Source organism: Antechinus flavipes, chromosome 5, assembly GCF_016432865.1.
Source record: "Antechinus flavipes isolate AdamAnt ecotype Samford, QLD, Australia chromosome 5, AdamAnt_v2, whole genome shotgun sequence".
Lineage (NCBI taxonomy): Eukaryota > Metazoa > Chordata > Mammalia > Dasyuromorphia > Dasyuridae > Antechinus > Antechinus flavipes.
Window position 1 is genome coordinate 223,815,544 of NC_067402.1, and position 27,250 is coordinate 223,842,793.

At 40.8% G+C, this 27,250-nt stretch overlaps 1 protein-coding gene across 2 annotated transcripts in view; it reads right to left on the reverse strand.

The window, feature by feature from the left end:
• Nucleotides 1–1,066: 1,066 nt before the first annotated feature.
• The window catches only part of ESPL1 (extra spindle pole bodies like 1, separase), a 40,736-nt gene continuing 14,552 nt past the window's right edge, over nt 1,067–27,250 (reverse strand). Inside the window, exons 6-30 of one of the 2 annotated variants that reach the window (XM_051962028.1) lie at nt 22,561–22,754; nt 22,125–22,364; nt 21,732–21,876; nt 21,500–21,638; nt 20,949–21,088; nt 20,332–20,466; nt 19,836–19,955; nt 19,321–19,492; nt 18,933–19,061; nt 18,616–18,772; nt 18,131–18,240; nt 16,806–17,794; nt 15,877–16,222; nt 15,496–15,663; nt 15,016–15,229; nt 14,616–14,803; nt 12,292–12,419; nt 12,046–12,168; nt 5,995–6,150; nt 5,727–5,897; nt 5,498–5,602; nt 2,332–2,447; nt 2,095–2,178; nt 1,719–1,883; nt 1,067–1,381 (exon numbers count right to left, since the gene is read on the reverse strand). In XM_051962028.1, the coding sequence (XP_051817988.1) occupies nt 1,180–1,381; nt 1,719–1,883; nt 2,095–2,178; nt 2,332–2,447; nt 5,498–5,602; nt 5,727–5,897; nt 5,995–6,150; nt 12,046–12,168; nt 12,292–12,419; nt 14,616–14,803; nt 15,016–15,229; nt 15,496–15,663; nt 15,877–16,222; nt 16,806–17,794; nt 18,131–18,240; nt 18,616–18,772; nt 18,933–19,061; nt 19,321–19,492; nt 19,836–19,955; nt 20,332–20,466; nt 20,949–21,088; nt 21,500–21,638; nt 21,732–21,876; nt 22,125–22,364; nt 22,561–22,754 (4,836 nt within the window). In that variant the 3' untranslated portion in view covers nt 1,067–1,179. Of the gene's footprint in view, nt 1,382–1,718; nt 1,884–2,094; nt 2,179–2,331; nt 2,448–5,497; nt 5,603–5,726; nt 5,898–5,994; nt 6,151–12,045; nt 12,169–12,291; nt 12,420–13,342; nt 13,462–14,615; nt 14,804–15,015; nt 15,230–15,495; nt 15,664–15,876; nt 16,223–16,805; nt 17,795–18,130; nt 18,241–18,615; nt 18,773–18,932; nt 19,062–19,320; nt 19,493–19,835; nt 19,956–20,331; nt 20,467–20,948; nt 21,089–21,499; nt 21,639–21,731; nt 21,877–22,124; nt 22,365–22,560; nt 22,755–27,250 lie in introns of those variants that run through there. The other variant, XM_051962030.1, reaches the window with a different exon arrangement.

The window sequence follows — 27,250 nt, forward strand, 5'->3', positions numbered from 1 at the left end:
GCTCTAGTCGCCCGCCCGGTGCGTCTCTATGGCCCTTATAGCCGCCCTCTCCGCCGACCCTCTCTATGGTCCCCGGACGCCGGCCCTTCACCGAGGGCTTCGGTGTCTGGGCGCTTGTCCCTCCGCTGCTCCCGGTCTGGCCCCGCGGCTGGGAAAGCCCAAGCGCCGGGCCCGGGGGCCTCCGCGGCAGGCGGGCCGCCCCGCCCCGAGCCCGGCTACAATGTATCCAGCATGTAGCCCTGCACCGTGCGGGATAGAAATAGTCTAAGTCAGCGAGCGGCCAGCCAAGTTACGGGCTCGGAGCGGGCCCGCTTCTCCGTGAGAGGGCATCCCCCGCCTGCCTCAGGCAAAGGACCAAGTCACCCAGGGATGTATAACGGAGCGGGGAGGGGAGGTCACGATGGACAGAACTGACCGAGCCAGGAAGTCCTGGGTTCGAGTGCTGGCTGTAACATTAGGGTCAAGCTCTAGCTTCCCAGCCCCCTGGCAATGCCCTAAGACTCCAAGAGGACGGTTTTCTTAAAGGATTTCCTCCTCGGCGATTTGCACAGCCCACTTCTGTGGGCTTCTCCAGCCACAGTGCCCAGCACAGCCAGAAACCCCTTACTTGATGACTGAAAGCACATTGTATCTCGATCCGGGAAGTGAAGGTTACTATTGCCTGTGGCTGCCAGGTGGCCCACCCACTCTGAAGGCAACTTTGTGGTACTCTTGACATCTGAGGCAGAGAAACAGCCTGGCCTTCCAAAGGCTCCTTCAACTGCCACAGACCCTCCCCCACACCCTCATCTCAGCTTTTCCCTTCATTCCTTCCCAGAAACATTTTCTGTTGGGAGAGTTAGACCCATTTGACTCTAAAGCCGATGCCACTGCCTCCCTTCCCCCCTTCACTTTCTCCTCTTAAATGTTGGCCTTTATGTTAAACGAAGAGAAAAGGCACAAAGAGAACCCACAGGTCACAGAAACGTCCAGGACAAAGCTCAAGTTTATCAAAACACCATCAAAAGTACAAGTTGAAGGGCAGAGAAATGTTTTCAGCAATTTCTTCATATAAGCCAGACCTGACAAAGCTTAAATAACAACTTTATTAAATGAGTAAAAACACATATAAACATTGAAAAAAAAATCGGGTAAAGTAACCAGAGGTAAAGACTATAAAAGAGACTTTTTTCTTAATTATCACTGGAGGGAGACAGGCAAGCCATAAGCTACTGGTGCAGCACCAATGAGGTATTTGAGTCTGGGAGCCTGTCGTGCCTGGATAATATAGGAGAGGAGGGGAGCTCCTGAGCCAGCCTCCAACCAGCCCTGAAGCAGCGCTTCTGTGTAGCGGTCTATTTCTCTGTCTGTCACATCCCACAGGTTTCCCAAGAACAGGGGGCTAGGAGAATAGAAGAAAAGAAAGAGGTTAATTTAGAGGCCTGGGGTAGATTTATAGATAGAAAAACCCACTTGCCAGTTCATTTGAGGACAGAATTGGAGCAAAAGGAAAGGTGGGTCATTGGAGAGCTCTGGGCATGGGAGTAAGGAAGAATCAACTCAGTTACAGCTCCGAATTTCAAAGCTAAAGTGTGTGTGAGAAAGGCTAGGAAAGCTAGCTTTGGGAGTGGGGGAAATGTGACGGGAGAGAAGGGAAAAAAAGAGGGGTAAGAGGGAGACAAAGAGGGAGCTGGGGCAGAATTGTTTCTCCAGACTCAATCCCCCCAGTTAAAACTCACCAGCCTGCAATCATGTACTTTAGAACGATGCCAGCCCCTTCCAGGTTCCCGTGTACAGCGAGGGCAGCACTGCTACACCCAAACAATAAGGCTACTGCTCGGCAGCTGAGCCGCTGAATTGCTTGCCCATCCAGGAAGGAGGCACCAGCTCCATGTCCTGCATAACTGATGCAGAAGTGGAATAAGCCTGTGACCAAGTTTCTATTATTTAAACTACTTTTTCATTGTATTGCCCATATCACCAACCATTCTTTTCTGCAGAACTTTCCTCAGTGAATAAGTTCTGAAGCTTCAATTTTCAAGAGATCCCCACAAGAAAGGGCAACATAACCCATTCTTATCCCTTCAGGGCCCTTGTTCTATCCCAAATACTCACATATATAGATCATGCTCTGTCAAGGCTGCCTGAACCTGTTCTTGGCTTGGGGCCTCACCAACCAGCCCCTTCCAGCCAGCCTCACTGAAGAGAGGAACAAAATATAAGTATGTAGAAAAAGTATAAATACCAAAAAGGTGAGTGAAATTAGAGAACCCATTTCCCTGCCCTTCCCACCAAGTCAGGGATCCCTGCTAAGTGGCCCCTTGGACATTCTATGTACTTCCCCCATCCTACCTGCAAAATCTGTCTCGGAATCGATCCTCTGTGCTTCCTAGATTGTTCTGCGGGTTCAAGATGTAGAAGGTATTTTGTGGATTCACTCCCCTATTCAATACTGATGAAGCCTGGGTCTGCATCAATAAGATGAATGTTTATTATCCCTCCAAATGACAAGAACAAATAACTTAACATTTTAAGTTATGATTCTGTTGTCTTGCCACAACTCTAGGTAGATACTAGAAATATTTCCATTCCATTCCCCATCCAATATGGGATCAGGTGCTAATAGAATGATCTTGAACTGACATCCTCTAAAAAGGTACTGTTGTGACAGCAGAGGGCAGCAGAAACCTTCACTGGGGCTAGTAGCCAGGGAAAACCCAACTCTTAGGATAAAACAGACAGACATGGCAAATGTGAAGAAAAAATTAAGAGTGGGAAAGAATGGATCACCAAAATGATGAGACCTATGGGCTGAGAAAAAATTCAAGAATAAGTAAAGGGGTCTTAAGCCAGATTAGGCAGGCAGCTGAGGGTGACAATGTTAAAAGAAATGGATATCTGCAGATCTAGTTCCATTTCCACCTCCTTTCATGCACATCATGATTTTGCATCCCTGAAATTCTGCCCCATCACACAATTTTGTGTACTGGGACTTAAGTGATCGGATCACAGTCCAACAACTCAAAGCTAAGTTTCTGCCCCACATCACTAGGAGAGAACCAGGGAGCAAAGAAAGCCAGACCCAGCTGATAAAATCATCTTCTTTCTAATAGAGCATTTTTTTGGGGGGAAGGGGAAGTGGAGGGGACTCATATGAGACAGGAGGAAGAATGCTGGACAGGGTTGACAGAAAATGGGGTAGATATGAAACAAGTGAGGTAGTGGATTGAAAATTACAATCTGAACTTTAAGGAAGTCTCTAATTTAAATCTTAGTTTCCAGGAGCCCTGTCCTTGAATGGAAGTGGAATCTGTGACTCTCCACCTGGAGGAACTAACTAGAACATTAATTGGCATGTTTATAAATTAAATCTTGACTCAAGGAAACTTGATTTAAAGTCAGCCCAGACTACCTCTAATTCTCCTAAAGGAACAAAGAATTAATGGAGACAAGGGTTGCATTTGGAGTAGGATGGACTGTTCCCAATAGAAAACTGAATGTTTTCTAATGTTACAACAAACTAATTTAGTGAGGAAACAGAGAAACTCAAATGTCCCGGAGGCAGGAGACATGGCAGCACAAATATTATACTAATATCTCATTGGTGCCTTTGTTCTGCCAGTCCGAGAATGGGTAAGCTTCAGATTTAAGAAGTAGGAGATGAGCTTTGTGAGAAGACTAGAGACTGGAAATACCACCAGCAGTTATGACAGGTGAACAAGAGGCCATGGGAGAAGCCAGAATTGAGGAAAGTGAGGAAAGGTCTCTGTTACCTATTAGGACAAGGACAAGACTCAAACTGGGATGGAGCAAGTCCACAACCCTGAGGGAATAATTCTAAGTAAGGGCTGAGTAGCTGACACGTGAACTTAACTTTTAACTCCAAAAAGGGTGAATACCCTGACACAATGCTAACTAAATGTTTATGGCAACTGGAGAGTGAGTTTAAAGCATGGAAACTACCAAATAAAATGCCTAATTTATTAGCTATTTGAGGGTGTTTCTAGACTTCAGTGATTAATCTGAACAACTTTAGGGCTGGTTACTTGGCACCTTCCAGATAGCACCACCACAATGATGGCCTTGACGGTCAGAAGCCATTTCTCATTCTCAATGTCATATGATACTATTTAGCTGTAGTGTTTAAAAGTCTGCAAATGCTCAGCAGACAGGAAGTGATCCAAATTGCTGCACTAAGGTATTATAATCTAGTTCAATAAAGATAGGGAAGAAAATTTTTGATATTTAGATAACTGTATTCTTGGATTCAGGCAGAAGGGATGGCTTCCTACATATAAAAGAAAATCAGTTTTGAGAAATGAAGGAATTAAGCCCCACAAATCATTCCAAGTCAGGGCTCAAGGCCTCAATGACTAACCAGAATATTCACCCATCAGGGAGTTATGGGCAAATTAAGTACAGGTATCATCTTGTAGGTCCTTCTTAGGTATAGTATTATACCACAACTCCAATTTTTTCTAATGAACTTGAACTTTTCCAGCTAGTACTTATTTTGCTTCTGACAAAGAAAGTATATAGGTCTGGTCCCTAGTTTAAGGTTCCATTTGGTACCATAATCCCTTCTCGGTTTCATAGTACTCAAACAATTTATAACTGAACACAATGGGGACATCACAGAAGCCAAGTCCAGCACTCTTAGCATGCAATGTGATTTTCCATAAGGACCCCTTTTTTATGGGCACTAAGTTAGAGGCCCTAAACAGATTTAGTCACTGCAGAATCAGAGCTCTCCAATATTCACCTATACTGATCCACCCACTTGATACACAGATAGACAATTGAAACTGTGGCCAAATCTGGCTACCAAACAATTTCTGCAATATCTCAATCTTCAGATTTTAACAGGGTCAATCCCTAACATATTGAGTGATAAGTAGGAATTCGGGGTGAAGTTCTTTTCCAGATATTTTTTCCTACTCCTGCCCAAATTATGTTTTTTAGCCTGCATTGTATGGAGGAACCCATAAAGTCCTCCATAACTTCAAGGTGGGGCTATTATTAAATTGTCAAAATCTGGAGAAAATCTGGGAAAAGGAGACCAGGAGAATGAGGAGCTGCAGGTCAGATCCAGAAGAGAAGCGGACAAAAAAAGGGAATCAAAGTAGCTTGAAAACAGGACAAGCAGATGGAGGCCCTGAATCTTAGAAAAGAAAACAAAACTGAGTCAGGAGGGAGATAGCCCATCAGAGGGAGAATACATAATAAGACTGATCAATCTGGGGCTACTGCTGACCTTTGGATGGTCTTACCTGTGTTTGGAAGCTCTACTCCTTTAGGTTCTTAGAGACTTTTCTGCTAAGCCTGATAAGTGAAGCCTATAGTAGAACCCTAGCAGCTACACTTCTATCTATTAATGATTAAAACTTCTGAGTCAGATAAACCTTTAGGAGTACTTAAAACTCCTCTCATCCTCAAGCCTCAGATCCTTTCTCACTGTCCCCCAAGTACATGGCCTCTCCTTTTTCAGGTTTTTCCCCAAATTGCCCTCTGCTCCTACCTCTCGGATAAGGGAGTAGCTGAGCAGGAATCGGAGTGAGGGCAGCCGAGTGACAGGCTGTGCCCGAAGACTGGGAATGTTCTCCCAGGGCAGCTTCTGCAAGTCCTAAGGAGAAGAAAACAGAAGTTACTATTCTGATCTGGACCTTGCTGAAAGGGAAGAACTCTCTTATAAGAATACAGTCTCACAGACTGAAGTCAGCAAGTCTATCAGATTTCTTATCCCTCACCTTATCCAACACCAGAACTAGGTGTCCATTACTTTCCCCAGTCTGGCCTTTCCAACGTTCAATGGCCTCCTGTAGTAGCTCCTGAGCTTTTTCTGGATGGGCATGGCATAGACCATTGGCTAATGCCTGAACGTCCTGAGGGGAAAGGGTATGGGCAGCACCCAAAACCACCTGCAGGAAAAAATCAGTTATAGTTTCACTTAAGGAAGTATGGGACTGACCTCTCCCCTACCTGGGCTTTTAGCCAACCCCTTTTTCCTTAATTCACCTGCAGCAAGGTAGGGTCAGGAGTCTTCCAGCCACATTGCCCTAGTGAGTCCTTTAAAGAGGAAGCCTCTTGGGTCAGGCTTGGACTCCCAGTGAAGGGTACCAGCATCACCTTCCAACAGCCTAGTACATGTTTCTCTAGGGAAGTGATGAGGTCCTAAATGGGGGTAAGGAGAGATGAAGATAATAAATTATACTGCAGAGATAGAACCCTGAGAACATTTTTTTTTGTGATACTTGACCCACATATCCTTCCTCCTAATTGTAGTAGATGAGAAAAAAAATTTCCCCCCTTTTTTTATTCAGGAGCTTCAGGAGAAGCTTAATAAGAATTGAAGGAAAATAAACAAGAATGATATAAATATTAAGTACAGGGTTGCTTAGTCAGATATTATCAGTCAGATACGCAGTCAGATATTAACAATTCATTAAGGGTAGCTAGATGGTACAGTGGATAGAGCACTGGCATTGGAGTCAGAGGACCTAATATTTAACTCACTAGGTGTGTGACCTTGGACAAGTCCCTTAACCCCAAGAACAAAATAATTAATTGGCTGTTAACAATACATTGTTCTTAGCAAACAATAACAGAAAAAGTAGAAGAGAGCCACATCCATCAGAATTGATCATCATATAGTATTGTTGTTGAAGCGTATAATGATCTCCTGGTTCTATTCATTTCACTTAGCATCAGTTCATGTAAGTTTCTCTGTTTGCTTGGATTTTTGTTTTTTCTTCTCAGGTTATTTTTACCTTCTTTCTAAATCTGATCTTCTGCAACAAGATAACTGTATAAATATGTATACATATATTGTATTTAACATATACTTTAACATATTTAACATGTATGGAACTACCTGACATCTAGGGAAGGGGTGGAGGGAAGGAGGGGAAAAGTTGAAAGAGAAGTTTTTGCAAGGGTCAATGTTGAAAAATTACACATACATATGTTTTGTATATATAAAGCTATAATAAAAAAGAGAAAAAAGAAAAAAAAACAATACATTGTTCTTCACTTGGAAATGAATATAAACGGCTTGCATTTTTGTTTTCCTTCCCGGGGTTATTTATACCCTCTGAATTCAATTCTCCCTGTGCAACAAGAAAACTGTCCGGTTCTGCACACATATATTGTATCTAGGATATACTGTAACCTATTCAACATGTAAAGGACTGCTTGCCATCTGGGGGAGAGGGTGGAGGGAGGGAGGGGAAAAATCGGAACAGAAGTGAATGCAAGGGATAATGCAGTAAAAAATTACCCTGGCATGGGTTCTATCAATAAAAAGTTAAAAAAAAAAACCAACAATACATTGTTCTTCTCAACTACAAAAGACTTGGTTCTTCTCAGTGGTACAAGGGATTCAAAGCAATCCCAATAGATTTTGGACAGAAAATGCCATCTGCATCCAGGAAAAGAACTAAGGAGATCGAATGTAATTCAACATATGCTATGTTCATTTCTTTTTTTCTGTTTTTTATCTTTCTCATGTTTTTTTTTTTTCCCCTTTTGCTCTGGTTTTTCTCCCTCAACATGATTCATAAAGCAATGTGTATTAAAAATAAAAAATAAAATACAAAAAAACCAAAACAAAACAATTCATTGATCTTCAAAGTAAATTCTTGACCAAAAAAAAAAAAAATTCTCCATACACTAAAATATTTACAGCAGCAAGTTTTTAGGGAAACAAAGAATTGAAAAAGTGGATTCCCATCAAGTGGGAAATGGATAAATAAATTGTGCTATATGAATGTGATGGAATATTATTAGGCTATACATGGAAAATCCAGAGAAACATGGAAAGATCAACATGAACTCATACAAAGTGAAATAAGCAAAGCCCTACCAACACCAACATAGATAGGGATTTTAATAATGGAAACAACTATCACAAAAATTAATGTGGTAAAACCAATGCAGCAAGATTAGCTTGGGAACAATTTTTACAGTCAGTATTTCTGATTTATTTTCTAAAATATATAAAGGACTGACTCAAAATTATAAGAATATAAGTCATTCCCCAACCAATAAATAATCAAAAGATATGAATAATTTTCAGATGAACAAATTAAAAGCGATTTATGAAAAAATGCTCAAAATCACTATTGATTAGAGAAATGCAAATTAAAACAACTATGAGGTGCTACTTCACACTTTTGAAATTGGTTAAGATGATAGGAAAAGATGATAAATATTGGAGGGGATGTAGGAAAATTGGGATACTAATGTGCTGTTGGTGAAGTTACTGATCCAATCATTCTGGAGATTAATTTGAAACTATGCCCAAAGGACCCTAAAATTGTGCATACAGTACAGTATCTTTTTTTTTTTTTTAATAAAAGATAGCTTTTTATTTTTCCAAATATATGCAAACATAGTTTTCAACATTCACCTTTGCAAAATCTTGTGTTGCAAATTTTTCTCCCTCCCTACTTTCTTCCTTCTTCCCCTAGACAACAAGCAATCCAATATTTAAACATGTGCAATTCTTTTAAACATTTTCATATTTGTCATGCTATGCAAGAAAAATCAGATCAAGAGATTAAAAAACAAAACAAAACAAAACACGAGAAAGAAAATACAAGCAAACAACAACCAAAAAAGAGGTGAAGATACTATACTTTGGTCCTACATTTAGTTTCCATAGTTCTCTTTCTGGATGCAAATGGCTCTTTCCATTATAAATCTATTGGAATTGCCTTGCTGAAAAGAGCTAAATCCATCACAGTTGATCACCACATAATCTTGTGGCTATGTACAATGTTCTCTTGGTTCTACTCATTTCACTTAGCATCAGTTCATGTAAATCCTTCTAGGCTTTTCTGAAATCGTCCCGCTGACCATTTCTTATAGAACAATAATAGTTCATTCCATTCATATACCATAACTTATTCAGTCATTCCCCTACTGATGGGGCATTCACTCAATTTCTAGTTCTTTGTCACTACAAAAAGGACTACTACAAATATTTTTATACATGTAGGACCTTTTTCCTTTTTTATAATCTCTTGGGGATATAGACCCAGTAGAGATACTGCTGGATCAAAGGGTATGCACACACATGGAATATTATTGTTCTATCAGAAATGATGAGCAGGCTGATTTCAGAAAAGCCTAGAAGGACTTACATGAACTAATGCTAAGTGAAGTGAGCAGAACCATGAAAACATTGTACATAACCACAAGATTATGTGGTGATCAACTGTGATGGACTTGGGTCTTCTAAGCCATGCAGTGATTCAAGATAACTCCAACATACTTGGGATGGAAAATACTCATCTACATCTAGAGAGAGAACTATGGAGACTGAATGGACTGAAGCATGTATTTTCACCTTTTTTTTTTTTTTTTTTGCCTGTATGTTTGTTTACTTTTTCTTTCTCATGTTTTTTTTTTTTCCCCTTTTGCTCTGGTTTTTCTCCCTCAACATGATTCATAAAGCAATGTGTATTAAAAATAAAAAATAAAATACAAAAAAACCAAAACAAAACAATTCATTGATCTTCAAAGTAAATTCTTGACCAAAAAAAAAAAATTCTCCATACACTAAAATATTTACAGCAGCAAGTTTTTAGGGAAACAAAGAATTGAAAAAGTGGATTCCCATCAAGTGGGAAATGGATAAATAAATTGTGCTATATGAATGTGATGGAATATTATTAGGCTATACATGGAAAATCCAGAGAAACATGGAAAGATCAACATGAACTCATACAAAGTGAAATAAGCAAAGCCCTACCAACACCAACATAGATAGGGATTTTAATAATGGAAACAACTATCACAAAAATTAATGTGGTAAAACCAATGCAGCAAGATTAGCTTGGGAACAATTTTTACAGTCAGTATTTCTGATTTATTTTCTAAAATATATAAAGGACTGACTCAAAATTATAAGAATATAAGTCATTCCCCAACCAATAAATAATCAAAAGATATGAATAATTTTCAGATGAACAAATTAAAAGCGATTTATGAAAAAATGCTCAAAATCACTATTGATTAGAGAAATGCAAATTAAAACAACTATGAGGTGCTACTTCACACTTTTGAAATTGGTTAAGATGATAGGAAAAGATGATAAATATTGGAGGGGATGTAGGAAAATTGGGATACTAATGTGCTGTTGGTGAAGTTACTGATCCAATCATTCTGGAGATTAATTTGAAACTATGCCCAAAGGACCCTAAAATTGTGCATACAGTACAGTATCTTTTTTTTTTTTTAATAAAAGATAGCTTTTTATTTTTCCAAATATATGCAAACATAGTTTTCAACATTCACCTTTGCAAAATCTTGTGTTGCAAATTTTTCTCCCTCCCTACTTTCTTCCTTCTTCCCCTAGACAACAAGCAATCCAATATTTAAACATGTGCAATTCTTTTAAACATTTTCATATTTGTCATGCTATGCAAGAAAAATCAGATCAAGATATTAAAAACAAAACAAAACAAAACACGAGAAAGAAAATACAAGCAAACAACAACCAAAAAAGAGGTGAAGATACTATACTTTGGTCCTACATTTAGTTTCCATAGTTCTCTTTCTGGATGCAAATGGCTCTTTCCATTATAAATCTATTGGAATTGCCTTGCTGAAAAGAGCTAAATCCATCACAGTTGATCACCACATAATCTTGTGGCTATGTACAATGTTCTCTTGGTTCTGCTCATTTCACTTAGCATCAGTTCATGTAAATCCTTCTAGGCTTTTCTGAAATCGTCCCGCTGACCATTTCTTATAGAACAATAATAGTTCATTCCATTCATATACCATAACTTATTCAGTCATTCCCCTACTGATGGGGCATTCACTCAATTTCTAGTTCTTTGTCACTACAAAAAGGACTACTACAAATATTTTTATACATGTAGGACCTTTTTCCTTTTTTATAATCTCTTGGGGATATAGACCCAGTAGAGATACTGCTGGATCAAAGGGTATGCACACACATGGAACATTATTGTTCTATCAGAAATGATGAGCAGGCTGATTTCAGAAAAGCCTAGAAGGACTTACATGAACTAATGCTAAGTGAAGTGAGCAGAACCAAGAAAACATTGTACATAACCACAAGATTATGTGGTGATCAACTGTGATGGACTTGGGTCTTCTAAGCCATGCAGTGATTCAAGATAACTCCAACATACTTGGGATGGAAAATACTCATCTACATCTAGAGAGAGAACTATGGAGACTGAATGGACTGAAGCATGTATTTTCACCTTTTTTTTTTTTTTTTTTTTGCCTGTATGTTTGTTTACTTTTTCTTTCTCATGTTTTTTCCCCCCCTTTTTGGTTTGATTTTTCTTGTACAACATGACAAATATAGAAATATGTTTAAAAGATTGTATATGTTTAACCTGTTTCAGATTGTTTGCTGTCTCAGGGAGAAGAGAAGTATGAGAAGGAGGAAGAAAAATTTGGAATTCAAAATCTTTACAAAAATCAATGTTGGAAACCATATTTGGAAAAATAAAAATTACTGAGAGAAAAAAAAAGGAAAATTGATGCTGTGAAATTACCAAGAATAAATTTGGCAACTGGCAGCTATTTTTCCTGGCCTTTACTCTTTTGCATAAATAGGGAATCCATGGGTATGCCACATTATTTATAACATATTTTTTCAATCTATTAATGAGTTTTTACGTGATGTTTTCCCCCTCTTGTTCTTAAAAAAAAAAAAAAAAGTCTTTGTTCTAGAAGATGACTGTCAGTGAAGGGGGAGGGAAATACCAAGAAAGATACAAGTAATATGAAACAAATTATCAATACAAATCTATTTAAAACCCAATAGGGAGATATGTGAACATTATTAGCTCCATGAGGAAGCTGAGGCTGAGAGATTCAATGATTTGTCTTTGGTCACACAGGCACATGCTGAGACTGGAATTCAAGCACAGTGCTCCTTCTCCCTGTACTATGGCTGCTTACTGCAACAAGAGACTTCAGTTGGCAATGTACCTTTGATTGAAAAGGACACAAAGAAAAGACTGAAATACTACATCACAGAGAACAGTGACGGCTCTTTCTCCTGCCCTAGCCAAGTACCTCCATCCTTCGATCCAGTTTCAGCCGAGTTGCCCACCACTTGGACTTCTCTGTACAGCTGCTATTCTCTTTCTGTTCCTTCTGGATCGCATCAAACTCTCCCAAAGCCAAACTCAGAGGCATCTTTTAAAGACAAAACAATAGCATCTCCCATTGTCCCCTCTCTCCACATCATCCCCACCTCTACCCAAAATATACAATATCAATCCCTCTCTAGCTATAACCTCCAGTTGCTCTGGCACTTACCTTGGTTTGGGCGGTGGGTATCTGGATAGTGACAGGGGGAGTATTCTTTTCCAAACGTGTCAACAGTAATGTATCTCCCACTGTTCCATTCTGGAGGCTGACTAAGGCCAGCACACACACTGTCACCCCTAAGCAAAAAGCACATACACACAATTGTATGTGACTAGGGAATTCTCTCTAGAGAATTTATTTATGACCCAGCTTATATTTCATCTTCATAAAGGTTCCCTTTATGAATCAAGGCAATTCCCCTCTCCCTCCCCCCCCCCAACTCCGACATGGCTAGTTATCTTTTATATGTCAAAATATCATCTCCCCAATCTGACAATAAGTCCTTTATGACAGAAACTGTCTTCTAGAAGACACCCTTTACAGCATTTGGCAAATTAATGCCTCAAATAAAGGAAAAGGAGGTAGAGGGTCCAAAGGATGGAGTCAAACCCAGCCCCAGCCATAGCCCATCTCCAGCCTCTAAAGAGGAGCAGACCCAGTTCCAAAGTTGTTCTCCTTCAAAATGTCCTCATGACCTGTCCTGAATTTCTCCCTGTCCCTAATATCTGCACTCTATCCTGGTTTCTCATGGCCATTCGCTCCAATCCTATGACATCCAGTTCATAGTCACTTCTGGTCTCACTTTTCATTGAACGCTGCTTCCTAATAGACAAACTCTATTACAGGCCAGAATTCTGAACTTGAAACAAAGGATTCTTACAAGGTACTAAGTCAGTGGAATTGATAGAGACAATAGTTATCTAATTTAGCATGGTTCAGTATGATTGATTTAATCCTACAAGGAGATGTGATAGGCCAGAACTTGAAACAAGATACTAAGTGGAATTGAGGAAATAATGGTTAAATCTAATTTAGCACTGATTTAATCCTACAACAAATAATAGTTTCCTAGTGATATGATTGGTGTATATTCAGTGTATAGCATATAAGCAAGAAGCTCTCAGGGCCAGAAGAGACAAGTGCACTAGAAGTTCTCAGAGGCTGAGACAGATTCATTCCATCATCCACTTTTGTGGTAGCTAGAGACTGAAGCACAAACCTTTGGATTTGGGGAGATTCAGAAGCCAGAGAAGGCAGGCGGGAGTTCAAGCTCTCTGAACCAAGGAGAGAGATAGGCCTCCAGAAAAACTAGCCGAGTCCCAGGTGAAGGAGACAAGACTTTGAAGGAGACAATAAAAAAGATTTGGACTTTAACCTCTGGCTACTTGTGTGGTGATTACTGAACTGAAACGAAGGCTGCTCCCAGAGACCCCAAGAAAACCTCAACAGGGAACATTACATTTTAGAGAGAATATTACAAAACTCCTTCATCTTGGACCTTTTGCTTTCATTCTTTCCACCTCTTCTTGTTCAGTGAAATCCCCAGTAATCCCCTTCTATCTCAAAAGATCACTTTCCAATGTGTTCCTCTGTTCCTGCAGTGTCTAACAAAGAAGTGGCTCTTCTCCTTGCTTAGGCCAATCCCTCTAGTCTTTCTCAATAACCTATCTGTTTCATCATTCTCTCTGTCCTTATGTACTAGTTCCTTCCCTAATACATTCAAATATACTCAGGCCTTCCTGACCATTAAAAAAGTCATTCCATAGATCCTGCCATCCCCTCAAACTATCATCGTATATCTTGTCTCTCTCTCTCTCAGCCCTAGTTAATTGAATAAGTTTCCTACTCTCTCTGCCTCCACTTTTCCAATTCTTTGAGATCTAGCTACTAAACTTACCATTCCACTAAAACGACTTTCTTCAAGTTACCAATGATTTCTTAATCAACAGATCTTCTGATCTTTTCTCAGTCCTTCTTTGTCTGCTGCATATAATGTGGGACCACCCTTTCCTCCTGGATAGGCTTTCTACCACACTGTTTCACATAGTTTGCTTCTACCTATGTGACTGTTCTCTTCCCAATTTCCTTTGCTGGATCATCACATATAGAACTGGCCCTAACTATGGAGCTGATCTTGTACTCTCCTCTGGTAACCTCATCAGCTCCCAGAGATTTAACTAGCATGTTTATGTTGATGATGGCTCAAACATCTCATTATCCAATGGTTTCTAAATTATTTTCATTATCACTTTCCTAATCAACTAGCTCCAATGGAGAAAATGCTATTTTCTCAGTGGCCCTGAAAGATGCTTCCTCATCCCTGACCCTGTCTGGTTGTCTGTCACCAACTTCCACCTCTCACAAAAAAAAAAAAAAAAAAAAAAAAAGAGTCTCTGATAACAGTCACAATGCCTCCCACTCTAAATTTTCAGTAACTCAATAAGGGACAGAAGAGAAGAGTTCCATTCCAAACACACCACTCCCTATCATACCACTAGGAATTTGAGCCAGAAGTTCTAGGAAACTCTCCTTCTCAGGCTGAGGGAAGCAGCCAGGTCTTGGAGTCCTGAATGAAAAAAGGTGCTGGAGGCGATTGAAGGGGACACTTCTTGGCTCTTCCTGAAGATTCAGCCCCTGGAACTGCTCAGTCAAATCTACTGCTTGCTGCTTTTGTGCTTTGCTATGAATAATAGATCAGGAAGAAAGGTAAAGGAAAAGTTAAACAGCTTCCAACTTCAGATCCAAATTTCTCAAATCCAGAACACCCAAAGTCTAATCCCAGGGGCAACAAAAATGAGATCAGAAAGAGATCTTGGAAAGAGAGACAGAGATCTTAGAAAGAGAGACAGTCTCAAAAAAGATCCCAGAAAGTGCCAAGAGAGTGTTACTTACTGCAGCTGCCGGTGAAGGCTGGTGAGCAACTGATGTCGAGAGGTGATGGAAACAGACTCAGTCACAAAAAAGGCAGTGGCGTGGGGATCCCGGGATCCCATGCACAAAGCCAGGAGGCGGCACAGCTGAGAGTGGAGCCCACTGGGGGGGCAATGGCTGACGCAGCGGAAGGCAGTGCTTAGGGACTCATAGACAGAGTCAAGGGTAGAGAAGCCTAGAAGGGAGCAAATCACTCTTTGTGAGTGAATTCACCATTTTTTGACTGATCTAAGCATCTTTCCTCCTTCAGTTAAGCCCTTGTGCTGAGTCGGGAAACAGAACAAAAATAGACAAGGCATTCGTCTCATCTGCCTCCAGGGTCCTCGCTCTAGTTGGCACTTTGCCTTCAATGGCAGGAATGTCTGGGGGTAGGAGCCACCCAGCCCCAGGCCTTTTTACTCCCCAAGGTAAGGTAAAGCCGTGAGAGGCTCCTTCACTCACCAAAGGTGGCAGGGGCAGAGACAAGCCTGGAACGTGTGCCACGTTGTTTGTGGCTTTCTCTCTTCTCTGGAGCCAAGACAGATGGAACTTCCTTGCCAGCATCTCGTCTTACCACTTCACACTCTCCCTCGGCTATCTCATGCCACATTGGCATCCACTTCTGCCCACCTAGGTGGTGAGAGTCCTGTGAGATCTCACTTTCACTCTCTGCCCACCCTCCTACCTTGGGACAGTGACCTCATTTTTATTCCCCACTGGCCCAAACTACCACCCCTTCAGCCATCTCATCAAACCTAATGATCTGGAATTCCCCTTCACAGAAAAATCTCAGATTCTGACTATTTAGATGCCCTCAGTAGTGAAGGGCTCCCTCCATCACACCTGAGACCATGCCTTCCTCATCAGAATCCTGGAGAACCTCAAAGCTCACATCCAGCCGGTCGGTCTTGTGTTCTTCACGAATGGTCCGCATGAGCTCCACATCCAACTTTGTCTGACGTCGAAGGGCTCTCTGAGGGATATGTTCCTCTACCGTGGCCTTTCTGCTGTGGCTGCCAGAAGTAAACTGATCCTTGAGCCCAGCTGGAGCAACTTTGTTATCTGTCTTTAGTTTTGAGACCTTGCTACCCCGGCCTCGGCCTCGGCCTCGAGAGGCTGCTCCTCCTCTCTTGGGCTTTTCAGCCAATCTCACAGAGGGGATGGAGTCTTCATCATCACTAAAGTTCACCTACATATGGGGAAAAAAGAAAAGACAGAAAAATATCAAGAGTTTGCGCACTGTGACAGTGTTGTAATGGAGGAGCGCTTAAGAATTCCATGATTGTTCCTACACACACATAGCCACCTGAACTGTGCTCAACAGGGTCCCAAAAACCAAGGACATTTACTTTTGGGTAGGGTAGCTGCACAGTGGATGACTCTTCTTGAATTCAAATCTGGCTACAGATGCTTTCCAGCTGGGTGACCCTGGGCAAGTCACTTATCCCTGTTCAGTTCCCCATCTATATAATGAGCTGGAGAAGAAAATGACAAACCTCTCCAGAATCTTTGCAAAGAAAACGGCAAATGGGATCATGACAATGTGGACACAATTGAAAGTGACTCAACAACAACCACAACCACAACCACAATGGAAAGGAAAGCCCAAAGACAGCAGTGTGTTAATACTAGGAGAATTTCCTATCTGGAATACTCATGGGAAATATTGATACTTAAGGTTAGCAACTGTGTTTTATGATGTACCTTGTACACAATAAACACTCAACTTGTGATCAGCATCCCAGACCCTAAACCCCACTTTTCTACTGTACCTTGAGGCGGGTTTGGGCCCTGCACCTGACCCTTGGTGCTTTCATTAGCTCAGGCTTGCTTTGTACAGAGAGCTCCTCATCAAACACGGTGAAAGGCATGTGGGGACCAGCTGGCCCCGGCTGCTTTGGGGTACAAGGTCTCCCTATCGGCCGCAGTACAGCTGGAAGCCTCTCATCCAGACTCTCTAGGGAGATACTGTGAAGGGATGGGTCATTCGAGACCATCTGCTTGCTCTTTTCTCCCGTAAGCTTCTGGCTCTGATTTTTAGAAATCTTAGAAGTCTGGGATAACCCCACTGGGGGTTGCCAAGGCCAGGTGTTCCCAAAAAGCTGAGTGGTACAACAGCTGAGATTGGATATTGATGCCAGGGCCTTTGCCACAAGTAGGCTGGCATGCCAGGGGTCCAGATGGGGAGTCCTAGAAGCAACAAAATTCAACCCAGTCTCTAATATTCCCCATAGGCCCTTGGTTGGTGGATGATTTATGCCTTCCAGAGCCAATCGAGTATAAGCTTGAGCAATGAGGTCCTCTAGGAATCTTGGGGCAGGTGACGGTGGGACTTCTTGGCTCAGAGTAGCCTGCAAAACCTGTGCCAGACAGTCTGTGGCCTCTGGGCATCTCTTGAGCACAGACTGTAACAATTCCAGGCCCTTTGCCTGATTACCTGAGGAAAATTCTACACCAGCAGAGGCTAGCAGCCACCGGAGGCAGACAGCTAATAGAGCAGGATCAGTACAGAGTGTACAGCTGCAGGCAGACAGATGGGAAAGGAAGGCAGGGCAAGGCTGAGGTTTGGTTTTCAGCACAGGGGAGGATACGGAGGGGCCAGGATCCTTATCCACAGTGGCCACCAACTGCAGAGCAGGGCCCTTCAGGAAGGGTTCTTCTTCAAGTAACTCAGAACAGGATAGTACTTGGGTCTGTTGTTGTCCTTTCTGGGGATGGATCTTTTTTGCCTTATCTCGTGGCTGGGTTATCCCTTCGAACTCTGGCAAGATCAAGAAAGTAAGTCAGATAGAAGTTGGACGAGATAATTCTAAAATCCCATTAAACATGAAATCACTGAACTGAAAGGAAGGAGTATTATCTCAAACCATCCCAGATATCATCTCTATTATGCTCACTAAGGTGATCCATTTCCTTCCTAGTTCTCCTATTCCTGTATTTAGCTACTATAGTTATAAAGTTGTTCCTTATCTCTAATTTCATTTTTTTTTTCTTTCATACTTTGGAGCCACGAATAAATCTGCTCAGAAAAGACTCAGTTTGTGCCCTGTCACACATTTTCACTATTCTCTGCAATTTAAGATTGCCAGTCACTCACCTGTATCAGACTGAAGCAGGAATAGCACCTGCTCGAGATCTGAATGACAGAGGTCAAGATCATTTCGGGCTAGTTCTAGTTCTCCCTTTAGCACCAGGAACAGGGCACACCTTTTTCAAGAGTGAGAGGGAGTAGTATAAGGAAAAACTCAAAATTATGCTGTACCCTTTCTTTTCCCCATGATTCCCGCCAGTTCTCTCCTATGACATCCATAGCTTCTTGCTACTTTTATAAAAGAGCTCACAATGGCTAGTAGGACAGCTGAGTCGAATATCCCCTAAGAAACTTCCGTTCTCCACACAAAAGCCTTAGAGCAAATACAGCTTGGAAATGAAGAAAATGGGCACTGTGGGTATTAAGTAGTACACAGAATTGGACATTTGGAATCCAACTAAAAAAATTCTCAAGGACCAACATATCCAATCCTAAGGAATATTTAGAAGTTACTGCCTTCCCTCCCTTCCCCCCCTCTCCCCAGTACTCACTGACGTAGACACTGCAACTTCAGTGTGAGCCTCAGAGCTTCCAGACAGAAGGCCTTGGCTTCACTCACAGTGCCCAAGCGTCCTAACAGGGTGACCAGTTTTTCTGAGCAGCCCAGAACCTCTGCAAGAACTTGCCACTTCTGTATTAGGTTCTCACCTGTATCAAGAATAGGAAGACATCACTGTATACCAACTACAGCTTAGATACCCCTCAAGACAAAAACAGGCACAATCTTTATCTAGTCTCTGTATTCTGAACTTCAGAGGACTTCTTCCCCTAGAATCTATTGGACAAATCTGAGAAAGGGTGGACTTACCATAGTCAAGAAAGACAGTCTCCCCAGCAGTCCGCTGAAGAGAGAGCACGTCTCTGCCCATCAGAAGTATGATAATGCTTCGGAGGAGCTTGTGGGATTCAATGAGAGCTATCTCAGAGGTCTGCCAGCCTGCATATGGAAAAGATGGTGGCAGAAGGAGGGAGAAAAAGATTATGATCAGAACTTCCCAAGTTCAGACTTGGACGAGCCACACTCATAGATCTAATCAGAGAAGAGAACTAAGATAAATTAAAGATGGTCTTGGTGGTTTAGGAACTGGGCATTTAAATAAACAGGTTCCCTTGAACTCTGCATGGAAAGCAGCTCCCCAAGGTACCTCTGGAGCAGGGGAGAGCCTTTGTTCTCTTTCCCTTGCATATACATGTACCTTGAGAATAAAGTTGCTCCCATTGTTGGACAGAAAGGCTGCTTGAGGGGAGACTAAGGTAGACAGCCACCAACTGCAAGGCCTGAACCCGAAGCAAGTACCAGGCCTTAGAAGGCTTCTGAAGGGCTGAATCCCGCAACACAGACAGCAGCAAAGAGAGGCCTTCGGTCATCTGGGTAAGGGTAATACAGGGGAAAAAACAATAACATACATGAACACTCAGGAGAGTTGCCACCAGGAAACAGTCCATACTATTTCCACTTCTATTCTCTCAAAGGGGTTATAGCCTTCTAAGAAATGGAGGCTGAGAGATAAGTAACTGAGTCATATGGCTAGAGTACTAGAGCCCATGTTTTCTCATAAGAGTAAATGGTCTTTGATTATCCTACCTGGTAAGATAGGAGAAAAGGCTGGAAACTATCCCTTCCAAGCTAGCCATCATCATCTCCAAAAAAGACCTTACAATTCAGACAAGTCTAAAGATACCTTTACCACAAAGAAAAATGATGAGGTACCTTTTTATGGATGTAGTAAAGTTGACTTCTAAGTAAGGCACAGGTTTGGGAGAGGAGCAGGTATCCATCACTGCTATGATCACTGAGCTGCAAACTAGACTCAGCCTCTTTCAAATACACCTACAGGTACAATATGAGAATATTTAGTTGATACTAAAAGGAAAAACAACAAGTGGTTAATCCAAATATCATTTATTAAATCAAATATCATTCGTAAAAGCATCTATAAAAGCAAGATATGTATAAAATTCAGCTAAAAGATTATATAGGTCACAAGTTTTAACAAGTTTTATAGTTTAAAAAGACTTTTCTTCTCCCTGCTTCTACCCATTTGACAAACTCCTTACAGCATATTTCTATTGAGTATCATGAGGGGTAAGAAAAAGATCTATGGGGAAGTAAATGATCCATTTTTTTTTATCTATCTGGAAAGAGGTATAAAACTTTAGTTATTCTCTCCCACAGGTACCAGGCTTGGTGCTAGTCTATTACTCACCTGGGCATAGCTGGGACAGTCAAGTGTCAAAAGGATCCGTGTAATATGGCAACAGGCACTGGCTGCACGAATGTAGTCCTTAAGATTTTCTGAGAGCGTATGTAGCAACAAATATGCCTCTAGAGCCTGTAGGGGCTAAGAACCCAGGAATGGTTCAATCAACTTAGGTACCAAACTCCTTCCCTAACCTTCATCAACCTGTTCCCCAAAGCCTTTTAAGGGTCTTATTCTACCATCTGGGACAGGGCCAGATTGAGATTCTGCTGCATAAAAAGCAGTTCTCTGACCACTAACAAGGACAAAAAAGTACTAAGAAGTATGACACCAAACATCATAATTCTCAGGATTTCCAGTGGTGGTCCCAGATCAGAAAATAATCTGGAATGTGAGAGAATCAAGGAGACCACAAGTTTCTCTGACCTTCTGTGTTTGATTCTAAGTTGCCTGGGAAGGAAGCTATATCCAGAAGAACAACACAAGGTACTTCATGCCTGAGCCACTCATTCAAAACCATTATTTATCAAGTGCCTATTCCATGCCAGGTCTATGGTGGTGGGTGCTAAAAACAATGCTCTGAAAAGATTACAAAGTGTCACAAACCCCATCTATTTCAATACCTTGCCCAGCATCTGACAGAGAGCAGCCAGGATCTGGAGGGAGGAAGTGGTCTGTGGCAGAAATCTCACCATGGGCACCTGCCCTTTTGTTAGCATCTTCTTCCAGAGTGCTAATGCCTGATCTAAACATTTAGAATGAGCTGAAAGTCAAAAGAAAAAACATTAAGGTAAGCCTCAACACATGTGAGATATGGACTCTGAGAGAAAAGCTATAAAAAATAACCGGCTTTCCCCATACAGCCACCTCTACTCCTCTCAGCTGTGCTCTATTCTTCAATATGTAATTTCCCTTATGTTCTTTTTTTTTTTTTTGCTGAGGCAGTTGGGGTTAAGTGACTTTCCCAGAGTCACACAGCTAGGAAGTGTTAAGTGTCTGAAATCTGAACTCAGATCCTCCTAACTTCAGGCCTGGTGCTCTGTCTACTATGTCACCGAGCTGCCCCTCTTCAATATGTAATTAAATGAAACCACCTCACCCTGTCAGCCAGATCTCAGCTCTCTAAAAAAGCACTGTGTTCTCCCCCAGCTTCCCATGCTCCTAATGTCCTCACCTGTATCTGCAGCCAGATTGAAGGCAAGGCTACTGTAGAGAAAATGGTCATTCTGTATTTTATCCTCATAATTCAGGTCATTGGTTTCTAGTTCTATCAAGTTGGGCTGCAACTTTGTCCTCAAGTCCTGCTCAATGCCCTGAGAAATAGAAAAACAGGGTCTGATACAGGCCTGGTCTAAGGGTGAGGGAAGTAGCTCATCCGTACCAGACTAGTGAGCAGTCCTACTCACTTTCTGCATTTTGGCCTCCAGGGTACAGATATAGAGCCACAGCAAAGCCTGTGCTTTATCATCCAAAAACTGGTCGGTAACCTGGCTCTCAGGCTGCACAGATTCCAGCAGCTTCAGGGCCTCCTGCACTGCATCCAAGGCTGAACTGTTTGTAAAGACAGGGAAGTGAGACATGTTATTGTACCACGGCTCCACTCTGGAGGAGTCTGTAAACTGTCCTGGGAAGCTGCCCACTGAGGAACCTTCCACAGGGCAGGCAGCTTAACCATTCCACAATGAGGCTCAGATTAAATAGCGCATAGGCTCTGATTATTTGGGGACCAACAAGAATCAAAGGTATGAAAGAAAGGACAGTCCTTCCCCAAAGCCCCCATCCTGATCATTTAACCTCACCAGTCGGCATGCTGGGAAAAGTCATAGTAGCACAGCACTTGGGCAAGCTCTACCAAGTGGGTGGCCCGGGCCCAGGCCCCAGCTGGTGTCTCTTCTGTACTCAGCTCCAGCAAGTCACAAATAATATTGAAGCGCTCTTGTGCTGTGTCAGCCCGTACTGCCTTATATCCTCGCAACTCTTCTACCAGCAAGGGCGTTAGGACCTCTGGGCTCCATCCGGTCAGGCTGTCTCGAAGAGTCCTACAGGGAGAAAGGGACTTAGGACTGGCCTGTCCCTAACAGAAACCTCCAACTTCCTGCCCTGGAGGGAATCAGCATCGCATCCTTTTCCATTTCGTATTGGGGCTGCAGCCATGGGCACAAGTTCATTTTTCATGGGCACAGCGATCACAAATAGCCCCAGAGAAACGTTTTCCTTATCCTAACCTCAACTCACTTCAACTGCAGCTCCTTGTCACCAGCTTTGGCAGCATCCATCTTGACACGGACCCAGAAGCCGATGGGCTCCGTCATCTGCTCCACGGTATGGGGCCGCAGCGCCATCAGCCATAGAACCACCATTTTGCAGCCCTGGGCTAACCGGCCTAGTCTCTTCAGGCTCTCTACATGTAGCCGGAAGCATTTGTGTAGCTGTCAGGAGGTGAAGAGGAAAGGAGACAGAAGAGATGCCATTAAAGAGACATGCTTGTCTCAGATTTTCATTTCAGATGGACCTAAGGACTAACTTTCAACCATAAACAAAAAGCTTTGAGAAAATTGCTCCAAATCACTAATAATAAGAGAAATGCAAAGCAAAACAAGTCTAAAGTTACTCTTCCCAAATTTTTTAACAAAGATGACAAGAGAAGGGATTAACTAAAGTTGAAGGTTACTGAGTCTTTTTTTGAGTCTTATTGAGTCTCTAAAGAATGGAGATAAAATACTCAAAGATTGAGAAATGGATAAAATGAGTTACATTAACATCCTAGAGTAGTAAGAATATCACACAACACAAAGCATGGAAAGACTTATCTGAACTGAAGCAGTAAAGTACTCAGAACCGGGAAAATAATTTGCATGAAGATAATGTAAAGAAAAAGAACAAGAAAACAAAGCTAACACCATAAATCACCAATCTGTGACCTGGAAGGGTTGAGGAAACACATCTCCCCTTCTTCTCAATGGGGGAGATGGAGAGTTGGGGGTGAAAATGGGACATAGGTATTCATTGCTAAAAAAAATGCTTTACCCTCCCTATTGCTCTTTTTTTTTTTTTTTTTTAAAGGGATGACTTGCAGAGAGGGAGTTGTAGAGAAAGTGGGTTGAGATAAATTTCAGAAATAATCACAATGTAACAACAAAAAGTGTCAGTAATTTTTTTTCCTAACCAACTGTTCTCCACAACTTACAGGTAAACTTACTTACAATCCTTTCATATTCAATTCACTAGAAGCCTAGCATCTCTGCTCTCTAGAGAAAGTTCTCTCCCTTTTACTTCAGGGATGATTTATAAACCTTTTATTGTCCACCCCAGGAATGCCCCCCTCATCGTCATTTCCTTCAAGAAACAGTTCAAAACTATCCCCTAAATAAGTTATCATGGGCTATTTTATTCTGTGTATCAGGCTTTTTTGACATATTGGTTAGTTTCTTTTTCTTTTTTTTTTTTTTTTGTCCCATTATATCTCCCCTTTCCTCTTTTTCAGTACAGAACTTTCCCCACCCTTTAATGTCTTTTTTTTTTTTTTTTGATGTCATCACATCAGGAACCATTCACCACCACACCTTCAGTCCATATGATGATCCCCTTTGTCTGCTCCAATGACAGATACAGTTCTCAAAAGTTACAGATATTGTTTTCCTGTCTAGGTATGTAAATAGTTTAACCTTTAGACATATATGTATATTTTCCTGTTTACTTTTTTCTGTGGTTCTCTTGAACCACATCTCTGTTTGTAGATTGAATTTTCTGTTTAGGATGATGTCTTAAGGAGATACTAGAGTTGAATGAGGTTTTTTTTTTTGTTTTTAAAAAGATGAGAGAGACAAAATATTTGAAAGTTGTAGGAAAAGAACCAGGATCTAGGGTTAGAGGAGAGGCAGTATATATGAATATGCATTCTTACTGAGAAAATGGAAGGGCGTGGTATTGAGGTAAAGAGAAGGATCAATTGATGGGGAGAAGTGAAAGTAGGCACAATGTCAAAGAGTTTTAAGATGGAAAGAGGAGCTCGCTGTAAATGAACTCAATTTTCTGAAGTGAGGTCCATCTCTCAGAAGATGGGAGAGGGAGAACTATGGAACATTGTGTAATGCTGGAGAAACTGAGGCAAGATAGAGATTAAAGGGTTTTTAATAATTTATTTGAAAGGGAGAGATATACTGGGATCAAATAGATCCATGGTTTGGTCCCAGGACTGAATGAGACTATCATCTCCAAGAATCCAGCCATGTTGGTTAGTTTCAATGAACCTTCTCTTTTCTTCTTTATAACAAAGGATGTCCATATATCTGAAAGGGATAGGTATAGGTAACAATGGGAAATGTAGGTAAAAACAAAAGGCAAATAAGTTTGTTTTGTTTTTTTAAAAAGATGTCATTCCCTTCAGACCGCTGCCTCCTCAGAAGTAAAGGGAGCACTTCATCTCTTTCCTTTAAATCTCAATTTTTCACTCTTAGTAGATCCTCAGTAGAAGACTATGTACAACAAATGTGACAGAATGCTTTGAGCCTTACCACCATGAGCATGAGTGAAAGAGAAAATGTAAAAAAAAGGCATGGTTTCAATTGAAAGAATAACCTTTGAAATCTATGGGCAAGAGAGAATTCCTTATACATACATCTCTTTTGCTCTTTTTTTTAAATTAAAGCCTTTTATTTTTAAAATATATACATGGATAATTTTCAACATTCATTTCTACAAAACCCTGTGTTCTAATTTTTCCCCTCCCTTTACCTACCCCTCTCCCAGTCAGCAAGCGATCCAATACATGTTGAACATGTACAATTCCTCTTTATATAGTTCCACAAATATCATGCTACTCCAGAAAAATCAGATCAAAAAGAAAAAAATGAGAAAGAAAACAAAATGCATACAAACAACAACAAAAGAGTGAAAATACTATGTTTTAATCCACATTGAATTCCCACTGTCCTCTCTCTGGGTACAGATGGCTTTCTTCAACACAAGACTATTAGAACTGGTTTGAATCACCTCATTGTTGATGAGAGATATGTCCATCAGAATTGATCATCACATAACCTTGCTGTTGCATATAATGATCGTTCTGCTCATTTCACTTAGCATTACTTCATCATCTCTCCAGGCCTCTCTAAAATCATACTGCTGATCATTTCTTATAGAACAATAATATTCCATAACATTCATATATTATAACTTGTTCAGCTATTCTACAACTGATGGGCATCCACTCAGTTTCCAGTTTGTTTGCCACTACAAAAAAGGCTGCCACAAATATTTTTGCAAGGGATAGAGCTTATCATAAGAAGTAAAATATATGTTCAATAACCAAAAAAATAAAAAAAATAAAAAAAATAAAGGCACTGAGGAAAAAAAATTTTCCATCAAATATCACCAAAAAGAGTCTGAAATAAAAAAGGGGTAGAAAATTAACAGATTATCTGACTCAAGGGTCATTTATTTCTCAATGGATATATGGTCAAAAGATATAAACAAACAGTTTTTAAAAGAATTGTAAATTATTAACAACAATATTATTTTAAAGTGCTCCAAATCTCTAAAAAGAAAAACTTTAAAAATTAACTCTGGGTGTCAACTCACATTCAGCAAAACTAGCAAAGATGAAAACATATGAAAATATTTCTCACTGGAAAAAGAGAAATACAATAAAGGAATTTGTTAAACAGTTTTTTTTTTCTTTTTCAATGGATGGGGAAGTTTGAGGAGACAAGGAAAATTTTTGTTCATGTAAAATTCATAATATTCAATTAAAAAAATAAATCCCGAGCTTCCCTTCCATAGTGCTTTAAAAAAAAGTCATAAATCTATGCAATGATCAATTCTGATGGAGATGCCTCTTTTCAACAATAAGGTGATTTAGGCCAATTTCAGCGGACTTGTGATGTAGAGAGCCATCTGCATCCAGAGGGAGGACTGAATGTGTATCACAACAGTGTTTTCACCTTTTTTGTTGTTGTTTGCTTGCTTTTTTGTTTTCTTTCTTATTTTTTTCCTTTTTGATCTGATTTTTCTTATGCAGCATGATAAATGTGTAAATTTGTATAAAAGGATTGTACATGTTTAACAAAAAAAATCCTCATAAATCCTGTTTCTTTTAAAACAAAAAAGAAAGAAAGAAAGGCTTATTTATCATATAGAAAAAGAGTAATGAACTAAAGGTACCAAATGAGGCGTTAATTCAGACACAGCTAATGTATTTAGTTGTTTTGCTTTACTATATTTATTATGCAGGCAGGCTTCTGTTCAGTTAAGAAGCAAAGAGTAAGTGGGATCAGTGTTGGAATTTTTTAAAAATACATATAAGAAAAAGTTCATAAGAGGGCACAAATAAATGGGACAACTTTGTAACTCCCTTGTTAAATTTAATATCACCTTAAAAAACCTAAATTGTATGTAATAGAAGCTCACACTTTTATACTTTATTGTATTCCGTGTTCTGACATATTTGTGTTTGCTGATCACTGTTAAGTTTATAAATTAAAAAAATCAAAACAAAAAACCTTCAACCAATAAATGGCCTCAGCTAACATATTAAAAAATAATTCCTTTCTCAATAGAGACAGAGGATTCCTAGGACACAGAATGTTGCCTATAAACTTGGTCACTGCATTAGTTATTTTTTCTTACCTAAGTCAGGAGGACCTGAGTTCAAAACTGGCCTCCGACACTTAATACTTACTAGTTTTGTGACCATGGGCACACAACTACTTCCTCCCTCCCCCCAAAAAAGAAAAGTTTACCTCAGGTAAAAGATGAGCACAGTTCAGCTTAGGTATTGTCTAGGCAAGCCAGCAGAAGATCTCTAGCCCCAGCACAGCTCAGCAACCAATGCCCAGAGAACCAGCTGAGGCCAGCAGGAGCTGCCATACTGCAGATCTAGGGCAGCATGTAAACTGCCAGACCCAGGGACCCTGGTGCAGCAGGC